The sequence below is a fragment of the Bombus flavifrons genome, chromosome 17, assembly GCF_040668555.2.
Source record: "Bombus flavifrons isolate JBK064 chromosome 17, iyBomFlav1_principal, whole genome shotgun sequence".
Classification (NCBI taxonomy): Eukaryota; Metazoa; Arthropoda; class Insecta; order Hymenoptera; family Apidae; genus Bombus; species Bombus flavifrons.
Window position 1 is genome coordinate 7308986 of NC_138458.1, and position 25015 is coordinate 7334000.

General features: G+C 28.2%; 5 protein-coding genes across 6 annotated transcripts; 2 read left to right on the forward strand and 3 right to left on the reverse strand.

Moving 5' to 3' along the window:
- Positions 1 to 312: 312 nt before the first annotated feature.
- Positions 313 to 9563, reverse strand: LOC138188782 (protein decapentaplegic). Of its 2 annotated transcripts, none has more exons than XM_069130818.1 (4): positions 8726 to 9563; positions 4126 to 4484; positions 3375 to 3819; positions 313 to 3004 (listed from the first exon to the last, which is right to left on the reverse strand). In XM_069130818.1, exons 2-4 carry the CDS (start codon positions 4451 to 4453, stop codon positions 2605 to 2607), a joined length of 1173 nt encoding a protein of 390 aa, XP_068986919.1. In that variant the 5' UTR covers positions 4454 to 4484; positions 8726 to 9563; the 3' UTR covers positions 313 to 2604. The 2 variants fall into 2 exon arrangements, with proteins under 2 accessions (XP_068986919.1, XP_068986920.1); XM_069130819.1 differs by lacking the exon at positions 8726 to 9563 and adding an exon at positions 5276 to 5397.
- A 139-nt stretch (positions 9564 to 9702) lies between these two features.
- Pp4-19C (protein phosphatase 19C) lies at positions 9703 to 12198 on the forward strand. Its single transcript, XM_069130820.1, has 6 exons — positions 9703 to 9965; positions 10771 to 10941; positions 11014 to 11166; positions 11317 to 11568; positions 11684 to 11922; positions 12010 to 12198. The coding sequence occupies exons 2-6, from the start codon at positions 10792 to 10794 to the stop codon at positions 12137 to 12139; spliced, it is 924 nt and encodes a 307-aa protein (XP_068986921.1). The 5' UTR covers positions 9703 to 9965; positions 10771 to 10791; the 3' UTR covers positions 12140 to 12198.
- Positions 12199 to 13513: 1315 nt separating this feature from the next.
- Rcd5 (microspherule protein Rcd5) lies at positions 13514 to 19116 on the forward strand. The gene is made up of 6 exons (XM_069130817.1): positions 13514 to 13869; positions 15285 to 15660; positions 15873 to 16073; positions 16207 to 16626; positions 16745 to 16960; positions 17095 to 19116. Exons 1-6 carry the CDS (start codon positions 13754 to 13756, stop codon positions 17182 to 17184), a joined length of 1419 nt encoding a protein of 472 aa, XP_068986918.1. The 5' UTR covers positions 13514 to 13753; the 3' UTR covers positions 17185 to 19116.
- LOC138188787 (uncharacterized) lies at positions 18659 to 20188 on the reverse strand. The gene is made up of 3 exons (XM_069130829.1): positions 20051 to 20188; positions 19678 to 19802; positions 18659 to 18944 (listed from the first exon to the last, which is right to left on the reverse strand). The coding sequence occupies exons 1-3, from the start codon at positions 20069 to 20071 to the stop codon at positions 18800 to 18802; spliced, it is 291 nt and encodes a 96-aa protein (XP_068986930.1). The 5' UTR covers positions 20072 to 20188; the 3' UTR covers positions 18659 to 18799.
- A 2886-nt stretch (positions 20189 to 23074) lies between these two features.
- PGRP-S3 (peptidoglycan recognition protein S3) lies at positions 23075 to 24869 on the reverse strand. Its single transcript, XM_069130643.1, has 5 exons — positions 24603 to 24869; positions 24353 to 24473; positions 23903 to 24116; positions 23487 to 23605; positions 23075 to 23376 (listed from the first exon to the last, which is right to left on the reverse strand). Exons 2-5 carry the CDS (start codon positions 24396 to 24398, stop codon positions 23192 to 23194), a joined length of 564 nt encoding a protein of 187 aa, XP_068986744.1. The 5' UTR covers positions 24399 to 24473; positions 24603 to 24869; the 3' UTR covers positions 23075 to 23191.
- Positions 24870 to 25015: the final 146 nt, after the last annotated feature.

Consider the following 25015-nt stretch of genomic DNA (forward strand, 5'->3'; position numbering starts at 1 on the left):
TACAGATTTTACAGGCTGACGCGCGCCACAGCTATAACAGATTCTTAAAATCATATTCGTCTCTTTTTGTTTTTATACAAATATACATATGCTCAGATTTCTCTGCTAACATAAATAATTGTTCCTCAGGCAGGTACGGTTTATTCTTGACGGCAGGAAGAATTTATTTCAAGATATTTTGTACCTTCAACATTAATGAAATTGATCAAATTAATCAAATTTATAAACTATAAAGAGCCAAATTCAGGCAATAAGAAATTAAGTTTAGGAGAAAAGAGATTTTAAAATTTATTGTGTACCCTGTTTAAAATGGTAAATTATTATTATTATACTTTTCAAGCTGTACAATATCTAATTATGGTATAAAATATGTGTTTTCAAGAGTTTTTACAAGTTCTTAAACAAGTTGTTACAAGTCCTTAATACATTCAGTATTCATTAGAAGAAAGGAAATATAATAATTGCTTTCCGTTTGTATTAGTGAACTAATAAAACTTGATACAGATTGTATAAATACTTTAAAAACATTTTATATACAACATTTAGAACTTGTTTTAATTAACTATTAATTCAAATAAAACACAAAAATCTTATATGCATATTCGATGAAAAGATAATATCTTATTGTAAAGAGATTAAATGATATTTCAAAATATATGTATTCTGGTAATAATTCAGTATTGTTTAATACTGCTCATATTTTAGCATATTACGTTATTTAATTAAAAATGGAATTGGAAAATGGAATGTTTGATAAACGCCTGATATATCTTTGTTCAAATATTTGAAAAATTGTATTAAATCTACTACAAATCTAACATTAATGTAACAGAATTTTATGATACCACAGAGAAATAATTACTAATAAAATAAAACATAAAAATGAAATGCGTAAGAAATTACAGAAAAAGCTTTTTCTTAGATTGATAAATAAATATGGATGTAAGATTCTCAGTTAAGTATTTTATCAATATATATCCCTGCCGTCAAAAAAATTGATTGTATGCTTGTTCAAAGAAAAATTTCTTATTTTGAACAATTAACAATCGATTAAAAAATTAATCAATAGTCAATAGTAACAAATTATTGTTTTAGAATCTTTCTTAACAAAAGGGGAGGGGGGTACTTAAAATTTTGGCGCGCGCATTTACCTCGATTTAAATCCTCCTTTGAAAATATTTTCTCCTTTCTCAACTGTAAGATACTTTAACACGTTGACTACGTTTTCAAAGAAATCTCCGTCAGGCCACGCGTACAGCAGTACCAAGCGTTCTCTGCTACGTGATCCCATCGATATTTTAGTAATGCGAGTCGCTCAAGTGGTGGTCTTAAGAATGATCTTCCGTTTCATTTGTTCGCAACATTAAAACCACTAGCTGTTGTTGAATATAATGAAGGAAAGTGTGGTATAGATTATTCTGACCAAATGGTTTCTTATGTCACCACAATTAGAAAAGGAATCAAATGGTACAGAAAACTTGGCATTCAATTCCTTCTGGGAATTTCTGTTGTAAACGCTTTGACGGTTTACAAAATTGCAACAAGGAAAAATATAAATATTAGAGTATTTAGACAATTATTAGTTGCAAAATTATTAGGGTTGTCTGAAAATACAAAAAATCTTTGTCTTCGACGGAGTCAGCATAATATCGCCTTTCGGAAAAATGATTCCGGAAGAAGCACTAGACGCGCATGCAAACTATGTTATGCAAATAAAAGACGTCGAATGGACCGAACAAAGGCACAAAAGAATTTGAAGAAAACAACAACTTATTGTCCAAATTGTCCCGACCAACCTCAGCTATGTATAGAATGCTTTAAAGTTTTACATTCTAAATAATTTTTTCAATAAACCATTTTCGTATTTTTATTTTATAACAATTCAACAGTTTTATTATTATGGAATATCTTTTCAAATATCTACGACGATCCTTCGCAAGTAGTCAAATAAGCGACACCCGAATATGGGTTACGCAGCCTGACTAGAAACTTTGCTAACACCCGAATACGGGTGTCATGGCAGTCAACGTGTTAATGTAAGGTACAAGTACAAACAACAAGGATCAAAATCTTAAATGCCTAATTTTTTAAATCTTTCTTCCTTTCTAAACAACCACATAGACTTAATAAAAATAATCATTATGTCCAAGAAGAACTGATTGATATTTCTTATGCACAGAAAATTTTGGAGGACTTGAAGTATTTATAATAAATTTTTTTTATTCCTTGTATCTAAATTTTTCTATGATAATCAATAGACCGAAATTTGATTACATTATACAAACTTTTCAGATTCTTTTTATTTTATAAACATGGGACAAGTTAGGCAACCAGCCTAATATTTGAAATTCCAATAGTTAATCAATCGTTTGAAATTTCCACACACAATGAACTTAAAATCGTTCAACTGTGTTATAATTGCCTAAACATTTAATAAACAATTCAACATACCCTCCAAAAATGGCATTATTTACTATTTATTCAATTTAATAAAATCTCAGTTCTTTGTTCCCTCATTTTTTAATGTCTCTTTAACTATTTTCATTTTTATTGCACATACATTCTTCACTGTAAAAACAGTTTACTGAACCAAATAGCAAATAGTCAACGACACCCACATCCAAGGACAGACATGTCCTGGTAATTTTTCAATACTACTTTATTTTCTTCATCAAGATAAAGCATGGATATAGAGCTAAGAGCGGTAGGTACACAACAAGCTTTAGGCACCATACTTGGTTTTGTTGAGTAAACCAAGTTTTGGACAATTGCATGATTGGTAGAATTTAAGTGATCTGCTAATGGAAACGGGCAATCACCATGGCAATAAAAGGCATCGTAACCAGGGGGGGCAACAATCCAATCATTCCAACCAACATCAGCAAAATCAACATAAAGTGGATGTCGCCTACAATTTTCACGTCCATCTTTTCGGCGGTTTTTTCGAAGTGCTGCTCTTCTGGCACGACGGTCCATTATTTGACTTGCAGAAGACATCTTATATCTAAATAATAAATATTCTTGATATAATATTCATGTAAATTATTGATTTTATATTGATATAAATTATGTATTAATCATTATTAGAAAACTATTTCATATACTACGTAATTAATATTTTTTCTGTGAACTTATAGTTCATTATCAAATCATCAAAATATAAATATATTATATGTATAATATAATTTGTTATTACATGCAATTTAAATATATTGTTATTATACATGTGTATGTATATAATAATAAATGTGTAAAATAAAATATTAAATTAAAAGCTTTACATTTCGAATGCATAATTAAGAAAGGTTAGAATAATGCTGTAGTTATTCTTTCTATAAAAAGGAATAAAAATATATGAAGAAACTAGTTTGTACCTGCCATCATCTGTATAAGTAAATAACATTGGACGATTAACAACCCATGTGTCGTTTCTTTCATTTGCGTTTCTCCTTAAACGCACATGCTCCTGTTTAGTTCCACGTACATGTACTAAAAGTCCATGATTGTTCTTAGGATCTTTTATCCATCTTTCCACAGCAGGATGTACGTCTACACTAATTGTGCCATTTTTCCTAGTGTTTAGCAGTTTACTATCAATTAAACGCAATAGCGGAGCGCTATGTCCTCTTGCACCAGGACGTAAAATATCATATATAAGTATTCTACCCAATTTCGAATTGGAATCATCTTCATTTAAAATAGGTACACGAGAAAGACTTAATTCTGCAGCTTGTAACTTCTCCCCTGAAGGTATACTACTTAAATCAAAGGAAAGACGAAAGCGATTTGGAGATTGAAATTTATGATCCACCTCACTCTCTGCATAAAAACAAATAAAAGAAGAAAAAGGTTGAGATATAAATAATAATGTAATAGTATGGATCTTAATTATCATATATTTTATTTAACCTTTTTAATTATGTTATTATTATTGTTATCTACACATATTGTAATGTACATTTATATTTTAAAGTACATTGAATTTTACTTGTTGCATTGTTTAACTACATTATATTGTAAGTAATATTTAATCGTTATTCAGTTGCAAACATACAGTATAATTTATTAACTAATATAACGTCAAAAATAATTTTAGATACATTTACTTTTTATAAATATACTTACCAACATGAGAAAAGGAACGCACTGTATTAGCAGATCTGGCATGAATTCCTGGTTTAGCAATATCAGCCATACCAATTGTATTTTGTTTTACAAAAAGTTTTTTCAATGATTCAGGAACATAAGCTTGGCCTTGTGGTTTTGGCCTTTTAGCAAAACCAAGAAGAGACAAAAGGCTAGCTTCAATTCCAGCAATTGCTTGTTGACGTTCGCTGATAGCAAAATGTTTGGCACTATCAGAATGTAGATGCAAGTGAATGTTTGCTGTGGTAGTTGCCAGCAGCAAACTTGCTGCGACTAAAACCAACCTCAGTGGCAGCAACATGCGCATTGTGATGTCGTTGCTCACGGATGTTGCCTCCCTAAAAGCAAAATAATGAAACCCCTGATATTGTATGTCAATTATGAACATTTCCTTAAAGAGATTTAAAAATGGATAATGAAACAAACACAATTCTAATTTAATTATACATATAGTCACAAGTTAATATTTTAATAGTGACACGAACAATTAAGAAAAATAGTAAAAAATTAATCATTAATGATTTTGAATCATTGTAGATTTTTACCATAAAAGAAAGTATTGTAAATTTCATTTGCTCCTCATAGAAAAATTTGATAATGCTCTTTGATAATTCATAACTAAAGTTGAAATTATAGGAAATAAAACAATTTTGCATTAACTCCTATATTTATGTGTCAATTCATGATAATCATCTTATTAATTCATAGAAATAAGAATTAAATAATTAATTATATAACTCGTTAAACTCAAATATTAAATTTTTATATAAAATAATAGATAATTAAAAATACAACATTTAGAGATATGTTTAAAACGTGTACACGAATTTGTTAAAAGTTTATTTAACGACAAATAGTTTTAACATAAATTGTTATACACACACAAATCACTGGATGCTAAAATAATCATATAATTACGAAATGTAAATTTAAAATAAGATCAGTTGTCTGAAGTAGAAATTATTAATTTACTCAACCATTTAGCAATGAAAGAATTATTTTCTTTTATAATTTAACTAATAGTCTTAGGACTATTTTGAATCATGACATTGTTCTTTTTAAATAGTATATACATATAATTTTGCTGAAGATATTATAATATTTCCATATCAGTACACAAATAGCTCACTTTTACTGTTAATTCTTGCAAATATCTCGAAACTAATGATTTTTGTTATATGTCACTATTCGCATGAATAGATGAAAAGTAAAATGTTTGTATATTTTTATATGGTTGGATATAAAATTTGAGAACCACTGAGACAGACCTGCATTCTATTACAGATAGAGATAGAAACAGAAAGGTTCGTGCCATGCTGTCTGCTGCCGAATGATTGGGCGATTAATCTAGCCGCGAATTTTCAACGCGTTTGCTTGAGTTATCTGACATAAAGCTGTTCCACGAGAAACAGTTAAATTACTTAAATTGCTTTTTTTATTTTGCTATTTACATTTATAATTCAGATGTAGCAAGTGAAAATAAAATTAAACAAATCGAATGAAAATTTTTTTAATACATTTTGTCAATACAATATTATTATTATTATTACTTTTATTGCTTGTATTACATATTGTGATAACCTTGTATAATGATAACATTTTTATCATATATTATATTTAATTTAGATACGTAATTTCATAATCAGACATATGAAAGAGTTTTCATTTTTAAATTGAGATATTTTGTTTCATTAATGTAGCAGATTCTAAGCTTATTTATTAAATTTATTTGATATAAAATAGAACAATTCTCTATCGTTTTGAAAAGTTAGTTAAAATAATGCTTGAAGCGAAATATTAACCTTACATGACCAACATCAACTTTGTACCTTGAATTATTACAAGTCGATATTCAAACATCTTTTATCATAAGATAAGTAAAAAAGATGGATTTTAAAGGTTCAAAATTTTTAAGTCAGAATAGGAAGGATACGTCTTTGTAAGTATAGTATAATAATGTCTGTTAATAACTTACTATTATAAATGTATTTCAAAGAATTAAACCCAATATTTTGTTGTTAATATACTGTGAGTATACGTATATTCTTATTGTTTTGTACAATTATTTCAATTAAATATTGTTTTGATAATACGTTATTAATTAACGATAGCTCTATTTAATCAGATAGTAAATAACAGTTACAATAACTTATGATTTCTATACATAATACGACGAAAAGAATAAAAACAATAAAAGCAAATATTTCTGTTATAGATATTCAAATTCAGAATTTATTTTTTATATCTTGCAATTTATCTTAGAATTATTATTCAGGTACATCAACATCTCTAAAGTTATTTATTTGTATTATTTATATTATTGTATTAACTGTATCCATGGATGTAAACTATATAGTTTTTTACACTACATATACAGGATACGGCTGAATAACATATACAAACGAGCATGAGGTAATTCCTGATGAAAAGGTGAGAAGAAAATATATAATAAAGAAAATTTTTCGCTTGGGGCTTAATTATCGAGAAAGGAACCGAGGAATCACCTTATGCCTGCTTGTACATTAAATAAATGTACAATTAATGTTTCAAAGAAATGTAAACGTATAATGGTGTAAACGCGATTCTATTAATGAGAATTGTATATAACGCTTCAAGAAGAATGCAGTGTTCTTGTATTGTACTAAAGGAATGCACGGCCACCCAAAGTATTCGATCTAACGCGAAGCTAATTCGAAGCTAATAGGTCGGTACATACTTAGGAGACCACTTCGCTTCTAGGAAACAAACTCTCTACCTGCTCTCTACAAAGAAAAAATTCTGCTGTCTATATCTGTATTTCCTTTTAGACTTTCTAGTTAAAGAATATTTAGAAAACGAATGGAAAGTTATGTATTAGAAAGATGTACATTTAGGATTATATATAACAGCTCTTATCATAATTATGAATTTAATTATTGCCTTCAAACTTAATACGAAAAAAAATATTTTGTTGGATAAGCGGAGAAAGTATTTTACATGAAACAAGTGGAAACTTGCAAAATATTTAGTAAATATTTAATAGATATCTGTAGTATGCGTTTATGACTTTGTAACTAAAATATACAGTACAATATCATCAAATTGATAATTAAGTAAAACTAAATCTTACAACTTAAATATATCGAGAAAAAAAAATTAACATAATGAATAATAAAGTTCTGTAAAGGCAGGAGTCAAGAAATAAATGTAATAAAATAAATAAAGCAACAAAAGTATGTCGTAGAAAATTCTACAATGGTATTCTACAATCATTTGTAAGAGCGAAATGAACGTAGGTGATTCTTTCCCCCAAAAGTAACTATAAAATCTCGTAAAATTAACCAAATACTTCCATTGTAAGACAGCATACTGTTACAATGTTAACGGGATATTGATTAGGTATTGACGATTTCAAATATGTAGAAACTCTAAGATTAAGTAAAATCTACTAATATAAATATGTTTAAATAAAAAAAACACTAAATCGCTGAATTTTCAAATATTCTTAAATTTCAAATATAAAACAAAATGTTGTGAAACAGATATTTAAATATACAAAATAAAGGAAGAATAAATAAAGTTTCATAAAGGAAGAAAAGTTGATAAAATCAATGAATACGCGTAATATCGATAAATTTGCTTTCTCTTACAGGACATAAAAGTTGTCGTTTGATTAAACTTTTGAGTATTTTTAAAGATTTTTGCAGTAATTTAATATGCGCAATTAACAGAGTAAAAATTTAATGAAAAAGATAAATTAAGAACAACGTTTTTGTTGAATGTTTTGACATCGTTTTCTATAGCTCATTTCAATACATCGAAAGAGACAACGAAAAGTTGTAATTTGTAAAATAAAAATGCGTAGATCGTATTGTAGAATGTAAATAATGCTCATGTTTATCTCGATAACAGAGATATAATACTCTATTGACATATATCATATTATGTAAACAATGAAGAATTTGACATGAAATTTTCATTTAACAATCCTCTTCAATACAATATTAAAGCTGTGATATAATTAAAGCACTGAACAAAACACAGCTTAACCTGTTTTCTCCCATCTTTTTTCATCTAAATAAAATATAAGATTGGTATTTTTTTCAAAGAACCACTAGTTAGATTAAATAGTTAGAATAATCACAATTAAGCATACGATTTCCAAATGTTTCGTTTATTTCATAACTTCAAATAGTAAATTAACATACTGTTATATCAGAATATAATAATTTCGTTTATTACTTAAAATAAAAATTATATCAAATAACGTATTCTGTAGTGTTTATATTATTTTTCAAATAGTTGTAGGTATCTATAAAGATATTTTTTTATTTTCAGTTTCGTGTATATCGATGGAAACAGCAGCAAGTACAACTGGTAATATCCTGTTTAACACAAATATCGCACAGTTGCACCGAAGGAATGCGGCACGGGTAGAGTAAGAATACAAGGTGTCGAGTATACATAAGCAGCACGTCATCGTCTAAAATAATCGGGCCAGCGACAATCAAACAAACCTACTCTTTCGAGCCAATGAAAAACCATCTATTTTTCTGTTCTAAAAAACTTCTTAGCAATGTTGTATTTCTATTAGACTCACCTGAGCTAATCGTAAGTCCGTTGTTTGAGCAGCCACGACATTTCAATGAGTCCATGTAACCTCACTCAGAAACTATTGTCTCAAAACCTCGCCCCCGGCAGTCTTTAGTATCGATACATCGATGTTGGAAGTCTTTTGCGTTGTCTGATATTTTCGCACTTGTGTACTCATCAAAGAAAAAGAGCAATTCACCCGAATAGATAATAGACAGAGAGGAAATAAATTATTTTCAATGTTTCTTAATAGTACGCAAAATCATGGATATAATGATTAGTTTTTAAAACACTATCATTGTTTGTACAAATAGAGAATGTTTTCAAGAGCACGCGTTAATATTGAACATAACTCGATACACGGAAATCTTCGAGAAGTCGAGAGGAATAGTAGAACCGTGGGATATCGCAACCTGAGAGGGGAAAGAGACAAAGAAAGAGAGAGATAGTATCTTAATAGTAGGAGATACAAATTTAGCACACCATACGTGATTACTTTATATGATTAAAATGTTACAATTGTAATCTCAACTACTTTATTTGGAAAATTATTTTTATTCAATCCTATTAAGATTTTCAAGTTGTTTCATCGTATATTAATTTGTTAATATTAACATTGACTTTAATAATATTAATAAATTATAGTAAATTAAGAATAATTAATGTTTTTATAGCATCTTTAAGGTAATTAAAAAGTATCTTACATATCCCAATCTTCGAGATCACGTAATAGCTATGTCTCTTCCACATAACACTTGATAATTATCTTATCAAATAGTTTTATTTCAAAAATTCAAACATGTTTGCACATTTAAAAGCGAAAACAATTTTTATATACATCATCTTACATTCTGAGAAATATATTGCAGTCGTTTGAATCTAGGGAAATTTGAATTTAAATATACATATGTATTTTCCAAAGTTTTTTGAGTTACTAGATATAAACTAAAGGAGAATTCTCATCACGTCGAATCGGCTAAACAAACGATATCACTATAGAATAAAATCTAGAATAGAAACAACAAATTTGTTCAAATTTCTTTCCTCGGTTTACTTTAATCTATGTTGAATGTCAGTTATATCGTAATGTTTGATATTTGTTGAAATGAACTTTTGGATTGTTTCTAATCACTTATTAATGTTTTAACTCTTATGAAATAACCGCAAAGAATTTTAATTGCACGTGCATTGTTTAAATGCGTTTTATTTATTAGGCGAAGCAAACCTCGCTCCCTTTATACGATCAGGTACGTTTATCGTTTCTTTTATACACATTATTTATTTGCATACTTTGTTTATTGCATATATTTTCGTATTAACTTTTTATGTATTACGTTGAGATAAGAAAAATTTTTACACACAATCGTAATTGATTAGATTGTACATTTGCAGTATATGCAACTGTTTGTAAATGTATATTTATAAAAGTATAACTGTTATACAAATTTAAAAAATAATTCAGTTAGATCCATAAACATTTGTAAAAGGAACGTATTATATCCATTTTTAAACAATGTAATACCTGCTACATTCAGCATAGAATTCCAGCTGTTCTAAAGCATTGACCTCTTCATTATTAAAGAAATGTTTAATGCTAGATGATGTATTATTTTTTCCACATTGTTATGTATTATAGAGTTTTTTAATTAAGGACTATGTAGCAAAAAGTTTCTTTATAGTCTTATCATATATGCTCTAATAACTTTATAAGTATGAAATTATAAATCATATTGTATTACTTTACTTATCAAGTTTGTTATTTATTAATGGTTTTATAACACATTGATTACATATATGATACTATTTAAGCATTGTTTTAAATCTTTGTTTCATATTTATACGACATTTTTAAAATAGAGATGTTCAGTAATAGTTCAAATTATATATATCAAAGAAAGTATATTATACAGTAAATAACAGATAATTTTAATAATTTCACATAAACTTATACTGTTCATAATATATAATTATAAATCGATTATGTGGGTTTATTATATTGTTAAGTAACTTCTGCCTTAAAAGGAATAGAAAGATTTTTGGTATTATTTTCAGTGAAGGTCACTATTTCATAAAATGGCTGATTCCAGTGATTTGGATCGGCAAATAGAACAACTAAAAAAATGTGAAATCATCAAAGAAGCAGAGGTTAAAGCTCTTTGTGCCAAGGCACGTGAAATTCTTATTGAAGAGAGTAACGTACAAAGAGTGGACTCTCCAGTTACTGTATGTTTTTACTACAATAAATGTAAAGCATTATTATAATCAAAGTTTATAAAAGGCATGATTTATTTTCAGGTATGTGGGGATATTCATGGTCAATTTTATGACTTGAAAGAATTATTTAAGGTTGGTGGTGATGTTCCAGAGACAAATTATCTATTTATGGGAGACTTTGTTGACAGAGGGTTTTATAGTGTTGAAACATTCCTTCTACTTTTGGCATTAAAAGTAACTATAAAAATTTTCATAATGATATAATGCCTTAAAGATATAAGAAATTAATATGATGATCAATAAAATTATTAACTTTGAAAATTACATTGAGGAAATGAATTATTACCTCTGTAATGACAACTATGGATGTGAACATACTTACAGGTTCGTTATCCTGATAGGATTACATTAATAAGAGGAAATCATGAATCTCGACAGATTACACAAGTTTATGGTTTTTATGATGAATGCTTACGCAAATATGGCAGCATTACAGTTTGGCGATATTGTACTGAAATATTTGATTATTTATCTCTTTCTGCTATCATTGATGGAAAAATATTTTGTGTTCATGGTGGATTATCTCCAAGCATTCAAACACTTGATCAAATAAGGACTATAGATAGAAAGCAAGAAGTAGGAACTATGTTTAAATTCGTATAAAAAATATTGAACTATTTATATATATTAGATAAAATTTTATGGTATAAAATACAATGTAATAAAATATATATTTATAAACTTCTTATAGGTGCCACATGATGGTCCAATGTGTGATTTACTTTGGTCAGATCCTGAAGATACTCAAGGTTGGGGAGTTTCGCCACGTGGAGCTGGTTACCTTTTTGGAAGTGATGTTGTAGCACAGTTTAATTCTGCAAATGATATTGAGATGATTTGTAGAGCACATCAATTAGTTATGGAAGGATATAAATGGCACTTTAATGAGACTGTTTTGACTGTTTGGTCAGCACCTAATTACTGCTATAGGTAAATGAATATTTTAAGGATATAAAGAGATTACATCTTTGATCTTTTTTATAAATTGATATTTTTAATATAATATTTTTTTGATAGATGTGGTAATGTTGCTGCAATATTAGAATTAAATGAACACCTTCAGCGAGAATTCACAATATTTGAAGCAGCACCACAGGAAAGTCGAGGAATACCTAGTAAAAAGCCTCAGGCTGATTACTTTTTATAAAAAAAATTTAATTAAAAATGACTGCATAAACCAAAATATTTCCGAATGTTTTTTTTTTTTTAAAGAATGAAACCATTTTAAATGATTGCTTGACATATATTTACAAAACGTTCACATAGGAAAAGGGGATTTGATCATGAGAATATTGTAGACAAAAACTAATGTTGTTTCATTTGTAATTAAATATTAGCAACGGACTTCTATCGGTATTGGAAATATCAATTTGATATAATAAATAATATGAGTATATGTGTTTCTCAATATCATAGTTTGTTAATATGAAAATCTGTATGACTCTACAAAACATACTAAATAGTTTTGTCCTTGATGATAGAAGTATATATCTTTTAAAAATGTGTATTTCGTCATTTCTCAAGCTTCAAAGATACGTACACACACATATGCGAAAACATTTGTACTAAGTACATTTAATTATTATAATAAGATTGAACTTCTTTTGCTTTAATTTCTGTAATTATTTCATACAAAATGTTTTAAACGTGTGTAGAAAATCAAATTGCGTAATTCTATCTTACATTGTATAAATATTTAATTTATATATGATTTAATCTATAACTAAATTTTAATGATATTAAAGTAATTATTTAGCATGAGAAACAATAAAATAGAAAAAGTAAGTAGAATTTATAAGTGATTGTTTGACTTCAAGAGTAAGTAAATTTATTATAACTATAATTATAATAATTTTTTATGTAACTACGTTCTAATAGGTACGAGATTGTAATTATTGAAGTAACAGACCATTTTATAACCCAGCTGTATAGTGAATTTCAAAAATAATTTGACAAACTATAATTTCAGAAAAACTGATTTTATAGGGAAATAGTGTCAACAAAGCTTAATTATTTCAATCCTTAGTTATTCGATTTACAATTTTAATTTTGTGTTATTAATATTATCGATTTCTTTTTTTTATATATATATATATATATATATATTATTCTTAATTAGCAATTTAAATACTTCTACATGTAGTTATAATATACATTTTTTGACATTATGTAAGTGATAAACCTTGTAAAATTATAATAATATAGTCTAATTAAACAAATGCTTTTAATGATTAGATTTACATATTAATTAATTAATATCAATTTGCTAACAGTATCAACATAAATTTTGTGAATATATTTCTTTCAGTTTTAAATTTCTTTTCGAATTAAAATATTTGTATGACGCCTTTAAACAAAGAACTAGTCAGTTTATAAGTATTTATGTAAAAGTATTTGAGTAAAAATATTGCAGAACAATCTTTTTCAAAATATAATAAAAATCTGCTAAAAGCAACGAAGTATTACCATATTCTATAGTTCTATTTTTTTGCGTATATTGGCAACATTACTGACATGATATCTATCAAAGTTGTTTCCATGGTTGATTCTTCTGTTAAATCGTGGTTGGAACATAAATACGAAGAATACGTGACGTGTAAAATATTTTAGTTATTTAAATGAACATTACATATTAATGAAACTAGTTCATAACTAGTACTTATTAATATATCGTGAAAGTTTTATTATTCACCGTACAATGACATAATTCACTTATGTATATCAATAATTAGTTGTTTACAATAACATAACCTATCAAATTATGGATGTTCCAACTCCTTCAAATGTAAATCATGGATTTTCCCATAATACTGATGGATTTTTAAATATATCTATTGAATCTCCAAATTTGGATCCATTGTCAACAAAACGTAGAAGGTGCATATTATTTTTTCACTTATAGATGTATTTACAGATTTAAACGATTCTATGTTCATATATTGTATACTATACATCTAAAGGCAGCTTAATTCTTTAATTGTACCACATAATTACATGACGTAATATTATTTTATGAAAAATATGAATGAATAATTGTTTTTATTTTAATACAATCAAATGAGAATATTATACAAGTTTGTGTTAATTAACTTTATATTAATTATTAATAATGTCCAAAGTAAAATTGATTTTGTAAATATTATAAATATTAGTACTAGTAGAGAAGACAATGTATATATTTTTATAAATGTTAATTCTTTCATCAATGCAGTTCGTAATAGATTACTATTAACTCTATTGATACATTTTTATGACAAAACATTTAATCTAATACTAATTAGATATTTTATATTAAAAAGTAAATTCTAGTGAGTAAATTATAACTTCAATTAAATTTGTTTAATTCTTCATAAAACGTATATAATAACATAACTTAAGAAGACATTTAGAGAAATAGAACAAACATTTGCATGAATTATCTAAAATAAAATATTTATATATATGAAGGCAGTTTTAACATAATATACTTATAAATTGACCAGTGCTAGAAAATGCAATTCACATATATATGAGGCGAAGTGAAACGAGAAGAAACATTATTAATAAAACATATTTGTGGCCATTAGTTTTTAAAATTAAAAGTGAAATAAGTTTGCACATAAGACTGTAAAATACAAATGAATTATCTTTCAAAATCAATCAACCATTTTATTGCAATTGTTGTTAATGCAACTGTAAAATAACATCAATTCTCAATAAATTTGTGTTCACATGGATATCGTGATATTATATGACTTTAACATTGTTTGAACATTTATTATATCCATTTACAAATAAAAGAACTGTTAAATTTATTTTTATGTATTTATGAGTTATGAGATGATTAAGTTATTAGAAATTTATAATCTATTCCTTCATTTATAAATAGAAAAACTTTTTTATACATTTAAAATTTCTATAAGATTTTATTTTGCTTGTTAAGATGAACAAACAAATACATTTGTGTAAGTACATATATAAATGCAAACAACTGTATGCACAAAGCGTTATTGAAGTCATACTTAATTTAAAATCACATCTTACGTACAATATTAATTGTATAAGCAAATGTAATTAGGAAGAAGCATACAATATAAGAATTACTTGTTTGATTCCTTTTTATATACTTAATACAAAGGAAGTTGTCAATAAAGACGACATACAATAAGTAAGAATAAAAATAATCAATATAATATAATACTCAATATATAATATAATATAATATAATACTCAAAGAATTAATTAAATTAATTAAATACAGATTAATAACTCTTATATATATCTCAACTATATCATCTGTATTATACTTTTAGTTCTTCACGTACAATAAAGCGTAGAAAATTTGATGATGAGCTTGTTGAAACAACATTCAACTTACAACCTCCAGCTACAAGTACAAAGTCTGCCTCCAGATCTAGAACTGTCTCAATTTCTACTACCCCAATAGAGTCTGCTGTTGCACAACAAAATGCACCAAGTCCTATTCAGGTTTCTACCAATGTTTCTCAATCGGATAGATGTAACAGACGAACAAGTAGACCAGGAGCGTCAAATGCTCCAGGACGAAAAAATAAGAAGAATAAAAATCATTCACATTCAGTAAATGCAACAAAAGATCTAGGAAGATGGAAACCAACGGATGACTTAGCATTAATCACTGGTGTGCAACAGACAAATGATTTAAGAATGGTATTTATTTTCTATTTTTTTTTTATTGCAAGCATTTAATACAAAGATCTAATTGCTTGAAATTAACTTTATAATGCTAAAATTAAAGAAATACAATAAATGTTTTACTGTTTTACTAAGTATGTTAAGGTATTGTTAGTATCATTCATTTTTCATATTTTTTAAAAATAATAATATAGCAGTAATACATAGAACTCATTGATGTCCAATAGGTTCACAGAGGTACAAAATTTTCTTGCCGTTTTACATTGCAAGAAATACAACAAAGATGGTATGCTTTGTTATACGACAGTGCTGTTTCAAGAGTAGCAGTACAAGCTATGCGTAATTTACATCCAGAATTAATTGCTAGTGTGCAAGCAAGAACTTTATACAGTAAAGCAGAGGAAGATCTTCTGGGTACAATAAAATCGGTAATTAAATGTTATAGTTTAATAAAATATTTTTTAAGCTATATTAATAAATTTAAAATATAAAATATCTTTGGCTTTAATTTCTTATACATATATTTTTTACATAATAAGAAAACTTTTTATATCTGTTTAGATTACTCAACCAACGGTAGAAGTTTTTCAAGAACTTCTTGAAGCAAATGCTCATACATTTTATTCTGCCCGAACTGCAAAAGCTTTATTAGCTCATTGGCAGTTAATGAAACAATATCATCTTCTTCCTGACCAAACTGTACAAAGTTTACCACGGGGTGAACACGTTCTTAATTTTTCTGATGCAGAAGAAATGATCAATGATACAGAATTAATGGAACAGAAAGATGAGTTAGTAGATGCGGAACTTATTGCAGCAGATAGGAGAAATAAAAGAGAAATAAAAGTGTTAGAAAATGAATTGTGTAGATGGCAGGTTCTAGTTGATAGCGTTACGGGAGTAAATCCACCAGATTTTGATAATCAAACTTTAGCGATACTTAGGGGAAGGCTTGTTAGATATTTAATGAGATCACGAGAGGTAATTTTTAAAAAAGTTAAAATGAATTTTTTAAACTATATCATAGGAAATTTCCACTTAAACTTATCTTGTATTATTTTAATTGATTTCGTATTTAAACTCTTAACTTTTTGATTAGATTACTGTGGGTCGTTCAACAAAAGACCACAATGTGGATGTAGATTTAACATTAGAAGGACCAGCCTGGAAAATATCAAGAAGACAAGGAACTATTCGGTTAAGAAATAATGGAGATTTCTTTCTTTCCTCGGAGGGAAAGCGACCAATTTTTGTAGACAGCAGGCCCATTCTTGCAGGAAATAAAATGAAGCTTAATAATAATAGTGTAATTGAGGTACTAAATTAGTTTAGTTTTATTATACTAAGAGAATTTATTATATTATAAAAGAGAACATTTTACTCTTACTAATACACTTTCTACAAGACATATAATACTTTCAATGTTCCTTTTTTTTCTTTTTTTTTTAGATTGCAGGTCTGAGATTTATATTTTTGATAAATCAAGAACTGATTTCTGTTATACGTCAAGAGGTAGTCAAACTAAATTTGAAACCATGAGTGTTCTATTTCATTCCATAATTAATATTGTGTACTACTATAAATAATGTATTGTCTCGTATACGTTTATCGTATTATATATATATGTATATATTATATGTTATATATTATACATTATATATATATATATATATATAAGAATTTTGTATAAAGTAAATAATTGTTCCATTAAAAGAAACTAATAAATTTTGCTCAATTTTGTATATTGTAATTTTGTTTCCTTGTTAATATTGGCTTGCATTGTACAAAACAACTTAATAACTTAATTCATCTATATTTTGTATTTGTTTAAATATTAGAAAATTTACAATAAATGCACTACTGAAAGAAAAAATGAACATATGTATACCTTTGAGGAGCCGTACAAGGAATTGTTTATATTCTAGAGGCAATGCGTTATCTTGAGCAGATAGTGGGGATCAAGGAGCATTGCCTGGGGAGGGGGAGGGGATTGAAACGTGTAAGTGTATTTTTGAACCTTCTTTTACAAGATTTAAAATTTGCTTGTAATTTATATTTTAATATTTCTATCTGATATCATCAGCCTAAATAATTCAATTCACATTAATTATATACTTAACAAGTTTTTCAGAATGTGACATAATATTTTTATGTTTTCTTACTCTTTGGGGAGGGACGGTAGGGGTGATCACCTTCTGGATCCGTCACTGTGGTCAGAAACATGACGGAAATGTAGAAATGCGAATCCGAGGTCCGTGGCTGTTTAAATACCGGGGAAGAAAGGAAGAAAGGAAGATACGGGATATATGTATGTATAATGTTGAGAAAAATTTCATTACGAGAAATTAAATGGTTTCGAGTGATGCATCACACGGTGCACCTGTCTCTATCGTAAGTGAATACATTCCAGAGATTACAAGTTAACCTCTATTTTTCTAAATGAAACTATACATTGTTTTATTCGATGCACTATTCGGTGCATTTTGTCATTGTCCGTAAAAATGTGTCGAGGTATTTGGGTTGAACAATCATTAGTTTAAAAAATATTTCAATCGTAATGTTGTAAAAATTTACATATGAGAAACAAAGGAACACGCAGATCAGAATGCTTGTGTAATTTATGTTTATGTTCCCCTTGTCTTTCATACATTAAACTTATTTCAAGAAACATTTATTCAAATAGAGAGTATCAAGTAAAATAGAAAATCATTTCATTTGATAGTCAAATGACAAAGTAATTCAACGAAAAGTCACTTGATTATTTAAAAAATCTAATGTAATAATTATTTGAAGATAATATCTTGAAATAAAGTAATGTCACTTAATTAAATATATTTTATGCTCTTCTATCTTTTCCATCTTCTATGGCCCTCCTCCACCCCGCCGTATTTACCATATACCAGTTGCTAGTGATCTTTTAGTCGATACAAAGTGACGAAACAAACAACTAATAATATTAATGTAATTCGAGATGTATCATGTAGTGATACGAGCGAAATATAAGTTACACATATATTGGAAATAACATTTATTTTTTAAAGGATTAGATATTATGGAAATTATAATCATGGAAAAAGTGAAGTGACAAATGTTACAATAATTCGATATTTTAGTAATGTTTCACTGGATACTGTTCTTTCTGCTTGCATCATCATCAACCGCCCCTTCCTTCCCAACCACCTCCATGTCCACCCCAACCACCTCCATGTCCATTTCCACCACCTCCGTGTCCACCGCCACCACCTCCGTGTCCACCGCCACCACCATTCCATCCATGTCCATAATGCTGTCTATCAGAGCTTAAAAACATTAATAAAAATGTTATTAAAATCGGGAATAAAAAGTTCTTCATAAATAATTCGTTAATAAAGGGACGAACAAACTACTTTGGAAATAATGTTATTCTTATCTTGGCTTTCAAAGATTATTTCATATCTGCACCTCAAAGCCAGAGTGTATTAAAGTTCACTATTTTTATTTCAAAATACAACAATGCCCAGTACACAAATTCACTTTTAAACAATAAAGTGATAAACATTTTATCTGCGTTCAAAAAATTACGTATATATCTCTAATGATTTCAGTTACAAGGCTTTGCAACTGTGATTTGTTCTATACTAAAGATTGAAAAGTGTGATTTAAGTTTACACTTTGGCATTGGAAGCCAGATATAGTTAATACGATTTTAAGGTATCTAAACGTTGGCTGCTTCGATTTTTTAGACTCGCGATAATCTGCCAAACAAATGTTCTTAGCACGTTAGTCAGTATTGAATTAGACGTAATGATAAAATAATTATTTTTCTTTCGAGATATCCAAAAGAAACATGAAATAATATCGTTTATTAGTTTAATTTATCATAAAATGCATTCTGCAATGAAAACAGAAAGCGTCCAGCAGAAAGTTAGGAAACATGGATTATATTCCGTTACTTTTTCCATCGTGTATGATAGAAAGTGCTTATTTTTCAATGATAAATAGTTTTTAAATCAACTCGTCGATTGTTTGATATCGTAAATTATTTTTACTTACTCATAAGCAGTTGCATCAGCATTCAAGTCCTTGACATTATTCAAAGAAGATTCAACCTCCATAGTAGCAGGTTTTAAAGGCTCCTCCAAACAGGATACCAAAACCATCATTGAGACAAGTAAGATCTATATATACGAAAGACATCCTTTATTCTTTATTTATATGACGGAATAATAATACGGTATATTATTAAGAAAAAGAATAATAATTTTTACTTTCTAAAGTATTATACACATATACATATACATATATATGTAAACATATCGTTCGTTTCATGGCAAATAATAATGTGATTTTTTGAAATATAAACAGAAACAACGTCAAAGATATTTTGATATAAAATCGCAGTAAACACATTGAATTCAGTACTCACCAGATGCACTGGTCGCAACATTTTGAGAACTGAGATCAGATCGGCCAGGATCGGGTTTATATATGTCTTTGCTAGCACAAACAGTTGCGAAGAAGGATTGAGATGACACACAAGATTGCGAAGAATAAGGTAAACATTGTATAAATACGATTGAAATATGTCGAATCACCTTTTTTAACAGTTTACACCAAAATTTTCTGGATAGCATTTTAATTCTCTTATTATATAAAATAAGTTTGTGCAGTAAAAAGTTACCGAAAGCATTAGAAGGATATTTGCAGTCTAAAGAAGCTGCGATTATTTGATATTCTTCTAGTTAATTGGTAATCTTCGTCTTTGTATCTTTGTGTAGTAAATTATTTGTCCACTATTTGATATCTTCTGTATCTTCTATTCCTTAAACCTATTCCTTAAAATAATAGCACCGGTGTGTAAAGTCATCTTTATTTTACTGTGTCTTTAAATAAATAAAGAGACAAACGATAAACTTTGTTTATCTGTTATAACAAATTTTTATAAGAATATTATTTTGCAGGGAAATAATATCTTTCGAATATGTTCTGTGCGATACAAATAGATTATGCCCTAAGCATAAACATTTTAAGCAAACATTTTAAGAGCAGTAATAAGTACACCGTGGTCTTAAGTTTGTAGTACGAGTGAAATCGGAGATATTCTTTGGTTCTAAGTGAGAGAGAACTTCGGTGTACATGGTGTACATTGTTAATCAATCGTATTGTTATTTTAATAACGAGAAGTACGCGTAATATGAATAAATTAGATCGATCGTGATATGTTCTGAGAAATTTTTCTGGTAAACAGTAGGAAACTAATATAAGGAAAAATAAAGTACATATTATACGCAGTTTGCCTTTAAATACTTTGTTTACAAAGTCAGAAGGAAATATTGATAAGTAAGCATGCAGCTAAGAATGCGTTTTTTTAATTACAGGATATGAAACGTTGTCTTATTACGATATAGTTATTGAAGGTGTGACCTGTTGTTTACATCGAGTCATTCTAATCATACGAATACAGTAGAATAAACAGGATTGTAATTACATTCGTATTTTACGATAAAATGTTCTTCGTCACTTATTTCATATAACATTCGATATTGTATTCAGCGCGAAGCACGTAAAGCATAACAGTTGAATATCGTCGAAAATAATGGTGATACAAAAAAGGTATCGTAATGAAAATGTAAAGTATTGTAAGTATTGTAGGGGGTACAACGTTTTGTGTAGTTTAATCTTTTTACATTAGGGAATGAAGAACATTTTAAGGTCACCAGCATTTTTAAAAACGGAACTATGTATTTTGTAATATACATATATGTATATGTATGTAATATATACGTGTGTGTATATATACTGAATTCAGTGTGTTTACTGCGATTTTATATCAAAAAATCTTTGACGTCGTTTCTGTTTATATTTCAAAAAATCACATTATTATTTGCCATGAAACGAACGATATGTTTACATATATATGTATATGTATATATGTATAATACTTTAGAAAGTAAAAATTATTATTCCTTTTCTTAATAATATACCGTATTACTATTCCGTCATATAAATAAAGAATAAAGGATGTCTTTCGTATATATAGATCTTACTTGCCATCAATGATGGTTTTGGTATCCTGTTTGGAGGAGCCTTTAAAATCTGCTACTATGGAGGTTGAATCCCCTTTACAAAATGCCAACGACTTGAATGCTGACGCCAACTGCTTATAGGTAAATCAAAGTAATTCATATATACAAAGTTTTGTTCGGAACATTTTTTGGCAAACTTTCGCGAGTCTAATGAATCGTGGTTTTCACCGTTTAAATACATTAAAATCATGTAGACTGTGTCTGGAACCCGAAACCACAGTGTATATCAGGTCACACGTTTGACACTTTAGAGAAGTTGAAGAACAAAACAAAGTTGCAAGATTCATGAAGAAGTGAAAAATTTTGTACCAGAAACATGTAGAATGATATTTTTTTATTTAAGGTCGACTTAATACTGTTTGGCTTTGAGGTTCGGATATGAAATAATTTTTGAATATCAAGATAAAAATAACATTATTTTCAAGTAATTTCATAGTCTCGGTATTAGCGAATTATTTATACAGAGATTTCTATTCCTCAAGTTAATAACAATTTTACTAACGTTTTTAAGTTATGGAAATCCATGGCGTTATGGATCGTACGGCCCTTGGGGTGGTCGCAGAAACGGTTGGAACGGCAATAGCTGGGGAGGGAGAGGATGGTCAGGCAGAAGCCGTTGGTGCTGATACAAATACGACGAGCCTTCGATATTATTAATTGAAGCATTACTAAACTTTAGAATTATCGTAACAATTGTCGCTTCCATTTCCGGATGATTATAATTTGTATAGCACTATATATAATCCTTTATAAATAAATTTTATTTGCAATGTATGTGCGCAAACTGAAATTTCATTCGTACATGGCATGATATATATCTCATATTACGTTAATATCGTCTTTTATAAAATCGTAGAATATATCGCTCTTTTAACTTCCCGGCTAGCAGCAAAAAATGTCGTTCTATCTTAGAACGAAGATAAAATAGAACATATTCTATGTATGTTTAATTGCTAAAACGATGTTTTGGGAATAAGGGCAGGACTTTTCGATATCATACCTTAAATCGACAAATTGCCTCGTTAACCTTGAGAATAAATCCCGGCAGATACAAATTCGGCATTTCACGATTCTAATATCTAGTATGAATCTAATATCGATTATTGAAAATATTCGAAGAGACAGAGACGAGATAGGAATACAAACAATTTTTCCCTTCGATACTACTTCAAAAGCAACTGAAAGAAAGAATATAGTCAAGTATTAAAATATTAATGAATCTCATCATTTTATTAGTATTAATAGCAACATTTTATTATCTTATATTAATGTACAAACTATTTTCTAAGGCTAATATAATTAAGGATATAAAAAAATATGTCTTCAATTTTATGTGCTGCATCGACTCGTTTAACAAACGAATATAAAATAAAAGATGCTAAATATATTATCCAAATCAACATTTTCCCTGTTAATTATATTATTCGTATAACATTGTTATTGCTAGACAAATACTACATTCAAACATTTATGTTCTGCGGTTACGGAGTAGAAACCCATTCAGGCCAATTTCTAATCTGTTTCTGAAGTTGTGATCCAGGACTCTTAGTGGCTGTAACTTGTTTAGCACCGATTACACGAACATCTGCTCTAAGTATTCCTTCTGATTTGCCACAATGAATTAATTTATGCGCAGCATTCAGCATTTTATCACTTGCTGCCTTTTCTGAGTAAAAAAGGATTTAACGCATTTATTGCATTTAACGTAAAATTGTTATAATATAAAAATACAAATGTATAATACATATAATCACAAAAGAAAGAAAGTGTGAATACCTTGAAAATTTCCTATAAAACCAATTGCGACAGATTTTTTATTATATCCAATGGTATGAGCACCTTCACGATTCCAGCCGCGGCCCTCATATATATTCCCATCTCCACCGATTAGAAACCTATCGTGTAAAAATATTAAATAACAAACGGTGGAATAAAACGCTTATTGTTTCATACAATTGTCAGTTGCACTCTATAAATATAAAAATAATAAATAAAGAATACAAATTTCTTTAGAATCGTTGTAAAATATTGAAAACTGAAATCTAGTTAATAAGAGACTAAAGTGAGCGGATTAAAATTCTTTTTCCAATTATTCAAAGTTCATTGTCACTTATTTTTTCTACATTTAAACTACTTAGATCTTATATGATCATGTTATGTGGTGTAAGTAGTGTATTTAAAATGATACTTAAGAGTATCCTATATCATCCCATCCATTACTATCCATGTGATAAGATCGAATGTTCTCGGCTTGAGCAATACATGTACTTCTAGTATCACATTCTGCGGTAACTGTATGATGAATAATGACATATGGTATGGGAATAATTAAATAATTTATGCTTTTTGCGTCTACATCAGCCCACTCGCTCCGTCCGATAATCTGAGGGCAATTTTCGTTTCCGTCTGAGAAAGCAAGATTTATATTACTTTATTCTTAACAAACATACGTTTTGTATTTTTAATTTATAAAAACATCGTGTACATGCATATCTATATGTACGATTGTTGAATAACGTCGAAAATACAAAATAATTTTGTAAAATGTTTACTTCTTTCAAGTATATTTTCTAGAAAACAGTTATTAACATAGTTTTTAGTCAAATTACATTATCTTCGATAACATTTAAATACTGACTTACCACCGATACGAAAGAGAAGAAAGATTATGAACATCAACTTTTGCATCTTGTAAATATTAAAATGAAACTGTATGATCACTTGTAAAGCTGGACCCGTATGTTCTTTATTCGTCTAAATAAACTAAAAATAAAAAAAATACAATAAACTACTATTATATTTCAACAAATGTATCAATTATAAAAGGCGGAGCAATTAATAAACGAAGAGAAATATGTGGTTAAATGTGCTTGCAGTTGGAAGCTATCTCACCCGACTAAAGTTCATATAATCTAAAGCGTTAATGTTTCTTTTCTGTATTTTATCTTTTTTTTTTTTTTTTTTGCTGAATGTGCGCACAAGCGGAGATATTCCAGATATAGCTCATATATTTAATTTTGGATTCGTATTATTTTGTAAACTTTAGAAAAGATCGAGTCATACTTCGGAGTTACAACGTATGTGCTTAAGTACATATTCAGTTAATAACATTCACTAAAATAACGAGGTAAACACTTTGGACATTTTCTTTAATCATCCATAACTCAAGAAGTAAGCTACATACATGTACAGGGTGTTCGATTTGAAGGTTCACGCGCAATTATCTCCCAAACTATTCGTTATTCAAAAATATATTTAGATGGAATGCAGACCGTTTAGTGGCAAATTCATCGATCTACAATATT

What these genes read in the sequence shown, in the direction of transcription:
- LOC138188782 (XM_069130818.1), bottom strand. Translation starts at nt 4,453, where the DNA reads ATGCGCATGTTGCTGCCACTGAGGTTGGTTTTAGTCGCAGCAAGTTTG. An exon ending in GCGTTCCTTTTCTCATGTTG is followed by an intron (nt 3,820 to 4,125) that starts GTAAGTATATTT and finishes GTTTTTATGCAG; the next exon opens with AGAGTGAGGTGGATCATAAA. An exon ending in ACTTATACAGATGATGGCAG is followed by an intron (nt 3,005 to 3,374) that starts GTACAAACTAGT and finishes TTTATTATTTAG; the next exon opens with ATATAAGATGTCTTCTGCAA.
- Pp4-19C (XM_069130820.1), top strand. Translation starts at nt 10,792, where the DNA reads ATGGCTGATTCCAGTGATTTGGATCGGCAAATAGAACAACTAAAAAAA. An exon ending in GAGTGGACTCTCCAGTTACT is followed by an intron (nt 10,942 to 11,013) that starts GTATGTTTTTAC and finishes ATTTATTTTCAG; the next exon opens with GTATGTGGGGATATTCATGG. An exon ending in GCACCTAATTACTGCTATAG is followed by an intron (nt 11,923 to 12,009) that starts GTAAATGAATAT and finishes TTTTTTTGATAG; the next exon opens with ATGTGGTAATGTTGCTGCAA.
- Rcd5 (XM_069130817.1), top strand. Translation starts at nt 13,754, where the DNA reads ATGGATGTTCCAACTCCTTCAAATGTAAATCATGGATTTTCCCATAAT. An exon ending in TTCTGGGTACAATAAAATCG is followed by an intron (nt 16,074 to 16,206) that starts GTAATTAAATGT and finishes ATATCTGTTTAG; the next exon opens with ATTACTCAACCAACGGTAGA. An exon ending in ATTTAATGAGATCACGAGAG is followed by an intron (nt 16,627 to 16,744) that starts GTAATTTTTAAA and finishes CTTTTTGATTAG; the next exon opens with ATTACTGTGGGTCGTTCAAC.
- LOC138188787 (XM_069130829.1), bottom strand. Translation starts at nt 20,071, where the DNA reads ATGTTGCGACCAGTGCATCTG. An exon ending in TGTTGCGACCAGTGCATCTG is followed by an intron (nt 19,803 to 20,050) that starts GTGAGTACTGAA and finishes TCGTATATATAG; the next exon opens with ATCTTACTTGTCTCAATGAT. An exon ending in GCTGATGCAACTGCTTATGA is followed by an intron (nt 18,945 to 19,677) that starts GTAAGTAAAAAT and finishes AATGTTTTTAAG; the next exon opens with CTCTGATAGACAGCATTATG.
- PGRP-S3 (XM_069130643.1), bottom strand. Translation starts at nt 24,398, where the DNA reads ATGCAAAAGTTGATGTTCATAATCTTTCTTCTCTTTCGTATCGGTG. An exon ending in TGGGATGATATAGGATACTC is followed by an intron (nt 23,606 to 23,902) that starts TTAAGTATCATT and finishes TTTACACGATAG; the next exon opens with GTTTCTAATCGGTGGAGATG. An exon ending in TTTTATAGGAAATTTTCAAG is followed by an intron (nt 23,377 to 23,486) that starts GTATTCACACTT and finishes TTTTTTACTCAG; the next exon opens with AAAAGGCAGCAAGTGATAAA.